The following is a 9,297-nucleotide window of genomic DNA, read 5'->3' on the forward strand; positions in this document are numbered from 1 at the left end:
TATATATATTAATTTTTCTTATTTGTTTACTTTTTTTTTACAAATTTTTCTTTTTTATTTTGGAGGTCGACAAATATTTCTCCCTTATTATTTGAACTTATTAATTACATAATTTATTTTTCCATGAGCAAAATAGATTTAGTTGGTCAAGGTAAAATCTTCAAACTCATCATTTAAAATTTTTGTTTTTGTATTTTTTATTTATTTTACTATATATTATTGAAAAAATTATCCCCATTATTTTAACTTTTTTTGTTAAATAATTTTTTCTTCTATGGACAAAATAGATTTAGTTGTTGAAAGTAAAGTCTTGAGTTTGAGTTGAATTTAACATTTGTTGAATTTTTATTCTCATCGAATAAGCCACAATTCTCTCCATTGATACATGTACATCTTTATGTATATGAGATAAAAATGTGTTATGAGCTGTGTTTATTCTACTTTGTATCATGGAAATGTGTAGAGATGAAAGATGGGAATTCAACTTTTTATTGTACTTAGATGAGTCTTCAACTTTTTTATGAAGATAATTTTTGATGGAGTGCAAACTCGATGAAAGATTAAAAAGACATATTGCTGAAAAGAAGTTGAAAAGGGGGAAGCTCTGTGTGGTGTGTTGCATAGGATTGCACGGTTGTTGCACAAACTTGAGTAGGAAAAAGAAAATGTAGAGAATCAAGAACAAAAACATTTTGACTTTTGGAATGTTGCTACCACTATTTTTGGGGAATTAAATTTTATCTTTCATTTTTGTATTTAAATTATATTTTTTGTAATCTAATTTGCACAAGCAAACAAGAAAAAAGAGGCATGAATATTCATTTAAAAAATAGTGGATTTTTCTACTCAAACAAGTTTGGATTTTTCTTTTTTTTTTTGTGGGTAGGGAGTGACCGGGAAAAACATTCATTTGGAACCCATTGCCATTATTTATATGTTCAAGAGTTCATTGGTCTTGGTAGAACATCAACTATGATTTTAAAAGATTACAAAAATCGAAATCACAGAGCATAAACACAAGACGTTTGATCATAGAGTTCTGTAAAGTATGTTTAATCTCCGACTACAGAGTAGTTATAGTTTCATTTTATTTCTATGTGTTGAATTAGAGTTTACAGTGTTACAAGTCTTATACAAGATTACAACAATATCCCATAATCATACCGCGGGAGCTATTGCCTCCCAAACCCCAATCGTTCCAAAAAGCAAATGATTGGGTCAAAGCCAAGGGCATGGATGAAGTCCGCCTGTCCTCTTCACACTTGATACTACTACCTATTAGCCATATTCAACAAGTCTCACTGTCGCATCGTGTTGAATTACCTCTCTATTGTTGCCAAGAGAAAGGACAACACACTTAAAGCTCAAAATTATATTATATATAAATGGGCATTCAGCATGTGACATCAAACAAAATAATCCTCATGTAGAGAGTTATTAAAAAAAAAAAAAAGGCTAAATTAATCATTTGGGATTAGGCACCAATGACGAATAAATGATAATATACAAAATTAGCCAAGTGTTTGAAAGACATTTTAAGGTTATTTGAAGCATATAACGAATATATTCCATTTAAAAAAAAAGTTATAGTGTTGGATGACGACTTTAACTAAATCCTACTTATAATTTCCAAAACGTCAAAATTTGATGAAGGCTATGCAACAATTAATTGTCCTTACTTATGTAATTTCTAACAAGATTATACTTTCAAGAAGAACATAAGACTTGAAACAAATATGTATATTCAAATAAATCAAATGTTTCAAATTTCTCCCAATGGTGGTTGGTTATAGGTGATGCTGACATTAGAGATCACGAGGATTGTGACCCATAGATACAAAAACTAGCAAAAATGCTCATTAAAAAACTTCCAACTTTGTCTTATGGTTTGATAAATTTGTCTTATCTCGATATGATCAATAACATGTCAAATGTATAATATTTTAAAGAAAGAATAATTTTTAGCCCCTATTTGTAAAAATGGACTCTCTACCTTTGGTGATAGGTGACTTTGGTGACTTTAGTATATTTTGGAGTAAAATTGATGATTAAAATTAAGTAATAAAAGTTATTTAGATAAAAGAGAATAATTAATTAAGAGATACATACAAAGTCACTAAAGGTAGGAGACTCATAAGTAAAAAATCTTATCCACCATTGCCGAATTGGTTGGTATAGTTAATGATCTTGTCATGTAAAAAATATCTGAAAAGAATAAAATTTATGTAGAACATTATAATACTATTTAAAAATGTAATATGACAAGATAAATGCCATTTGTCTTCAATATGTTATTAGCCACTAATTATATTATCCACGAAATATTATCATTTTTAATATATTTTTATATTTAATTTGTGCTAGCTAAACATCTTAATTTATATACACAATTGTAACCAAGTTTTAATAGATGGTTTAATGATTTGAAGTTTTGATATTATTTCTTGAAAAAGAGAAAAGTATAATAGACAATAAATTTCTCTCTTTCAATAAATTTAATATTATTATATAAAACTAAGAACCTCTAACTAAAATAAAAGAGATCTTGAAAAAATTTCTATCTAATATACTTAATAAATACACTTTTAGAATTCGGAAGTAGATTTCATATTTTTGTTTGAAAGTATTTTATTTTTATATATTATCAAATATTAAATTTAATGCCAAAAAATGAATAAAATTTAAAATATTAAAATGTAACGACAATATTGGAAAAGTGGTCCGAGTGTTGTATTGAATATTGTACACAATATTTCTTGATTGATCGTTGAGAATTGAGAAGAAGAAGCACGAAGACGCGTCGATTTGTTCCTTTTGTAAACCCAACTTCGTTTCTTTTACTTCTCTTCTTCGATACGATCCATTCAATTCACTACCTACCTCACTTCACCCACCTTCCCTATTCTCTCTTTCGCCGCAAAACAAACTCGCTCTCGCAGGTTCCATCTCTCTCTCTCTCTCTCTCTCTATGTTGTTTTCTTTTTACCCCTAAACTAGGAAATTATGAGCTTTATTCCATTTCTGGTTCTAATAATTAATTAATATTGTTTTACTTGTCTTCCATTTTCGACTGTTCTGAATGAAGTTTTTGTTTATGCCCTAATCTTAGTGGATGCAATTGTCCCCAGATTGTTGGATCTTAATTTGTTATATATTTTAGAATTTCTTTCGATGAGTTTCAGAGGAAAATTCATTAGCACAAGTCTCTAGATTTATAGAAATATTTAAAATTTCAAACTACATGTAATGGTTTTTTGTTGGTGTTTGATTTGATTGAGATTTGGATTTGGATTATATTGGTATTGAATTAACTGAGTGTTTTTGTTGTTAATTGTCATCATAATCAATGATTTTATTTTGATTGAGTAGAATTTCTGGTTTCTAACCCTTGATTTTGTTTTATTAACTAACTGGAAATTTAGGATATCCTTTTAGGTTAAATGGCTAGGATCAAACCTCAGGCTCTGTTACAGCAAAGCAAAAGGAAGAAGGGACCTTCTCGTGTTAGCGCCACAACTATTATATTTTACGCTTTGATTCTTGTCTTGATTGGTTTTTTCCTTTTGGCTACATACAGACATTGGTCCAACAGGTTAGTGGGAAATTTTCTCTTCTAGATGTGAAAGCAGTTTTGTTTGTGTGAGAAATGATTTGTGGTGTATTTATTCAGAAGAACAATGAAAGATATCTTAAAAAGTAGTAATACTAAATTGAGCTCTAGCTTCATCAAGACTCGCTGCTCTGAATTACCTGATATTATTTGAGATGCTATTGCTAGGGTAGAGGAATGTCTGAAAATTGTATTTTGTTGCTAGAGGCTTTATTTTACTACTATCTTTTATTGAACTTTCCCTGTCTTTTGTTGAGCATGTACAGAAAGTTTTCCATTGAAAATATTTTTAAAAAGTTGAGTTTGAATGGAACAAGCATTAGTTAAATGATTTCTGATTAGGTCGTTATAGGTTTTTAACAGGATTTCTTTCATTTTCTCATATAGAATAGGAACCTCAGATGATCAATATCTGTTACCTAACAATTCATTTGTTTCCTGTTTTAAGGTCAAGATTACAATCAGAAGATCACTTGTCAGTCTCTGAGGTACATATTTAAATTCATTATAAATGGTTTTTCATGACTTCTCAGCCCTTTAATATTTTCTTGTTGTCCGAAACCCCTGCCCATTGTATACTCTCTTTTATCGAAAGGGCTTATATTATGTTAGTTTGAGTTTTCCCGTTGAGATAGGGCTTGCTGCAAGATCAATAGTTTTTTCATTTGTGAATAGAATTATTAACTCAGTCAAACTACTTTGGTAGGGTGAAAATAGTTTTGTTGACTCGAAGAAATCGGAGCTACCTGGATATGCTGTAAGTTCATCTTCCACACTGCTGTAATTCCTTTTTTTGTTTATCATTCTTTAGTGAAATTAGAATGCTCGTTTATTGAAATTATTAAATGAAGATTTATCTTACTACCTGGTTTATTTCTTTTTCATTACTTATTATAGGTTTTAAATACCTCTAAAGGGTCTATAATCGTAGAACTGTACAAGGACAGTGCTCCTGAAGCTGTTGATGAATTTATTGATTTGTGGTGAGTACTTGGTTTTCCTAAAAAATATTTAATTTGGAAGCTGATGAATGGTTTGGGTTTGGTTAGACTTCATTCTGGAATAGAAAAAATTGTCAACTTTTGATATTGTTGTTATGTGATAGACAATAGGTGATATTTGTTTGGTGATTTAAGTATCCTAAGTTATGTTTACACTACAGCTGTTAGGATATAGTATAATAGATATTAGGGTAGTTAAAGTAGTTAATGGTTATAGTTAGTTAGTTGGTTATGAGGTAGTACGAACTCGTGTATAAATAGGAAGTTACATAGTTAGTTGAGATATCCTTGAATAATGTAATTGATTATTGAATAGAGTAGAACTCTATTGTGAAGGGGAAATCCTTGGACAGGAACCCAAGACTTGGATTCCTAAAGCTTTGTATGGGAGTTTGAAGGAGAGGGAAGAGGATGGCTTTGGAAAAAAAGGAAGGAAAGAATAACTTTGGGAGGGAAGGGCTTTGGGGGGTTTGTTTTTGTTCATAATACAAAATCCCCCTAAGTTGGGGGAACTCAAAAATTGTATTGGAGGAGGACTTAGATTAATTATTCAAATCATTTCCACGTTATTATAATAGTCTATAAATTAAAAATATATTAATCATAAGCATTCTTATACCATTGTCTACAAAATAACTCTTTCAAATAATGTGGAAAATTTCTCTCTATTTTTCTAGTATCTACTCCCTTCAAAGCCTTCCCGTCCATCCCTCCAAACTCCCAAACAAAGCTTAAGAAAGAACACTTTTGTTATGAACTAGGAGAGAAATCTCTCCTCCAAGGTTTCCTTGAGACTATATTCTATTCAACAATTGATTACCATATTCAAAGATATCTTAACAAAACTACATAACTCCCTATTTATACACAAAAGTCATAACTACCTCATAACCAACTAACTAACTTTAACAACCATTAACTACTCTAATATCTATTATACTATATCCTACCAACATCACTTCTCTTTATTTTTTTTTCGCCACCTATAATCTTAGCTAAAACATACTTTGGTCCTTGCAATTTGAAATTGAAAGTCCTCTCTGTATTCCATAACAATATTTCACATCATCTCTTATCTTTGGTAGGCTGAAGCTTGTTGTGATATTTTTCTGCATTAGTTTCTCTGTAAATGTAATTGACAATTAATGAAAGTATCATCAGATATATACCCAAAGATATTAGCTAGATACATGGTAAACTGGACATAATATAGGTCAACTGCACACACACATTCACAAATTCTAATAACTTCGATAAAACGTGTCTAGACTAGACTTTGAAAATTGTAGCAATAACGTGCAGAAAAACAGCAACTTTCCTTTACCTATAAGGTGTGGGTTAGAGTATTAGGATTATTAGTGTGGACTTGTACAGTTGTACCACTACATTTGTAAACTCTTATATTGCACAAGTTCACTACATCACAATTATTCAGAATCCCATAGTGAAGTATATTATCTCCTTCCTCCCTGTTAAATTGATAAAATTCAACGAGATGAGCTGTGTAACGTATTTTATAAATTTTGCTAAAACATTTCAGACATTTATACTTGTTGATATGGAAATTACTTTTTCTTTGTTGCATCTTTGTGCACTTACAGTTTGTGCCAGTAGAATTGCTTATCATAGAATATATTGGAGGGTTCTAAAATCCATGTGAGTGTGCTGGTTGTGAACATTGAGTTGAGTGCTGCAACTTTGAGAGTTGCTATATTGCTTAATATAAGATTACTGTTATAGCATCATGAAATGAACACGCCCTCTTGGGAAGAGGGCTGCAAGCAGGGCTGCTTTTGGGACCAGCAATTGCTACAACTCTGACCCGGTTTGGCAATACATCTCTGGAGGTCTCATTGTGTCATTTCGCTTACATATTTCCTGTCTCTCACGATTCCGTGGTGCTCTCTTTTTGCGAACAAAACTAACCCTCTCTTGTGCTCTGATTTTGTGACCGAAACACATCCTTCTTGTGCTCTGTTTTTGCAACCAGAACTCATCCTCTCCCGTGCTCTGTTTTTTATGATCAAAATCCTCTGCTTTTATGCGTTGTTTTTGCTACTGAGATCTGATGTTTTGTGCTCTGTTTTTTGTGACCAACATGTACTGTTTTTGTTCCTGAGATTTTCACTGTGTAATTAGAATGTTTAATTCTAATTCCGCTGCTGTTGAAGGGGTAATTGGCGTCGCCTTCTATGTCCCTAGGGCTATAAGCAAACCTAGCTTAAGTTGTTTTGTTTATGACTCGTGAAAGTATGAGTTATGGGTTATTTAAGACACTATTTACTAACTTCCTTATACTTGAATTTAACTTAAAGTGTTTGAATTTTATGGTTTACTTTCTCTTACTTTTATTATTTTATGCATTAGTTTTAATTTATATGCATATGACACAAGTTTTATGAATCTTGTAGACTCTTACGATTTTTGTCACCATTTCACATTTTACCAATTTACTACCCCTTCCCGATTCTGCATGGAATGTTGGTTTTAACTACCTTACTTGCATGATATGAATGACAAAGTTTTGTTTGATACAGCTCTATGGGTAGTCTGATATTTCTATAACATTTTTGGTTTTAGTTTGTTTAGTCTGTTTATTATAAGTGGGTTGGTAATGGTACATGAAATTTGTTTAATCTAGTTGCTTATGCTTCCTACTTAATCCACAATTTGTTTGCAGTCAAAAAGGGCACTTCAAAGGGATGCTTTTTCAGCGCGTAATTAAGCACTATGTGATTCAGGCAGGGGATGGCCAAGGAACAGGAGCAGCTGATTGGAACTTAAGAGGAAAGCAACCTACAAGGTTTTCTTATTCTTTCAGTTTTTTCAGTTTGTATATACAGATATAGATATAGACAATCCTGGTGATGGTCTAGCAGTGAGTTGCATAGTTTTTTAATTAATAGATATTACGATGATTCACCAGTATGAAGCATGAAGCATTCATGCTCGGAACATCCAAGGGCAAACACACCAACAAAGTATTTGATCTTTTCATTACAACTGCACCCATACCAGATCTAAATGAGAAGCTTATTGTGTTTGGGCAAGTCATCAAGGGAGAGGATGTTGTTCAGGTGATTGACTTTGCTTTATTCTCATTGTCCTGTCTGCAACTGTGTGGAAATTTGTTTTCCGTTTCCTTTTATTACTCATTTTATCCTTTTTGTTTTAGTCATGAAGGCTTTCTGCATATCTTTTCATGTGTTGCTTTTAATGGTTGTCGTTTTTTTCCAATTAATTTCTATCAATAATTAATCAAGGTTAAATATGTTGTGCGCAACCAATATTTCTTGATTTATCACTTAACATGTAATCATGATTGATTTTGAAAATTTTTGTAATGAGCATAATAACGGTTCTAGATGATAGGTGTACCATACCACATCTGTATAAATGGAGTTAATATTCTGTGATTGGATGATATGTTAGGGAAGAAGATTCACCAAACTGTTAGAATATCAGTTATAATACTTATTTTTGTTGCTTCTGAGAAATAATGGTTTCTAATAGTTACAAACTGTGTCAAATCAATGGAGTTTCATGATTAAGGTTGATACTGAATACTGCATAACCCTGTCCCAGGAAATCGAAGAAGTGGATACCGATGAACATTACACTCCTAAAATATCTATTGGTATACTTGATGTGACTCTCGAACAGAAGATCTGAAGGCTCTCCACTATATCATGAGCATTATGAGCGCTCACATTTGCTTATAACCTGTTTTGGTGCTCCGGTCAAATCTATTGTACAGGGATGACGAACCTTGAGAAGTTCATCTGAGGTGCATCTATCAAGTTTTTGAGCCTTGATGTAGTTTCTGCTATTGCTTTTCTAGTTATGAACAGTGAAACAGGGATTATGCAATCTCTTATTCTTGCCTCTTTCTGTTACTTTATTTGGTTTTTTTTTCTTCTTTTCTATTTAATTTGATTTTTGAGAAGGAAAGGGGGTGGATTTGTCTATGCTTGTAAGATTGGTTATATTACATTTTCTTTTTTATTTTAGCATCACTCTTCATTTGTAGCTTCGATGAGTTCACAAGAACATTTCACTACGAAGTTCATTTATATTTTGTACTTTTCCTGATGGCCAATTTGGTAGCGAGTTAGAATGCCAAATTTTGTAATCTTCTCTTTAATGATGCTCCAGTTACATTTCAATTTGGTTATACTAGTCATAACTATAAACTACATTAAGTTGTAGTAGTTGGATTTATTTCTGTTAAAAATCAGAGCATTGATCAGATTATTCTTTAAGGGACATTTTGAAGAGGCTATTCATACTTTTGATATACACTTCTATATGAATTTAGAAGAGTTTATACGATTAAGATGAATGCACAGATGAGCATGCAATCAGAAAAAGGAGCAATTTCTTACCTTGCATATTTGTGAATAGGGGGGTATATGTTATTGTGTCTGGACCGTGTCTATTTGTTGGAGGATTTGCTCGCACAAAGCTACTTGTGTGCATTAAAAAATATATGTCAGAAGAAGTCAACTTTTTAAATGATTCTTAATATTTCGAGTTCAAGGGTTTAGTTTCATAGTTGTACGATGATATCTTAGTTCATAAAAAAGCTACTTGTCGTGTCATGTGCATTATGTACTTATAGGTCTCTTTATGAGAGGACAGTGCTAGTTTGTATTGGACTTTAGGAATTTTGTATGCATCTTCATT

General features: G+C 31.7%; 1 protein-coding gene and 1 pseudogene across 2 annotated transcripts; one reads left to right on the top strand and one right to left on the bottom strand.

Moving 5' to 3' along the window:
• LOC101501166 (lysine histidine transporter-like 8) overlaps positions 1 to 1,234 on the bottom strand; it is a 5,745-nt pseudogene extending 4,511 nt beyond the window's left edge.
• A 1,493-nt stretch (positions 1,235 to 2,727) lies between these two features.
• Positions 2,728 to 8,777, top strand: LOC101498388 (peptidyl-prolyl cis-trans isomerase CYP21-4-like). 2 transcript variants are annotated; one of them, XM_004496161.4, is made up of 8 exons: positions 2,728 to 2,939; positions 3,436 to 3,592; positions 4,059 to 4,098; positions 4,317 to 4,367; positions 4,508 to 4,593; positions 7,292 to 7,414; positions 7,538 to 7,688; positions 8,197 to 8,777. In XM_004496161.4, the coding sequence occupies exons 2-8, from the start codon at positions 3,441 to 3,443 to the stop codon at positions 8,281 to 8,283; spliced, it is 690 nt and encodes a 229-aa protein (XP_004496218.1). In that variant the 5' UTR covers positions 2,728 to 2,939; positions 3,436 to 3,440; the 3' UTR covers positions 8,284 to 8,777. The 2 variants fall into 2 exon arrangements, with proteins under 2 accessions (XP_004496218.1, XP_004496219.1); XM_004496162.4 differs by having other exon boundaries at positions 2,763 to 2,939; positions 3,423 to 3,592.
• Positions 8,778 to 9,297: the final 520 nt, after the last annotated feature.

Source organism: Cicer arietinum, chromosome 4 (genome assembly GCF_000331145.2).
Source record: "Cicer arietinum cultivar CDC Frontier isolate Library 1 chromosome 4, Cicar.CDCFrontier_v2.0, whole genome shotgun sequence".
NCBI lineage: Eukaryota > Viridiplantae > Streptophyta > Magnoliopsida > Fabales > Fabaceae > Cicer > Cicer arietinum.

Excerpts from the sequence above, each read along its gene's own strand:
- LOC101498388 (XM_004496161.4), top strand. The coding sequence starts at position 3,441 with ATGGCTAGGATCAAACCTCAGGCTCTGTTACAGCAAAGCAAAAGGAAG. Across the intron at positions 4,099-4,316 it reads ATCACTTGTCAGTCTCTGAG|GGTGAAAATAGTTTTGTTGA; the intron begins GTACATATTTAA and ends CTACTTTGGTAG. Across the intron at positions 7,415-7,537 it reads AGAGGAAAGCAACCTACAAG|TATGAAGCATGAAGCATTCA; the intron begins GTTTTCTTATTC and ends ATGATTCACCAG.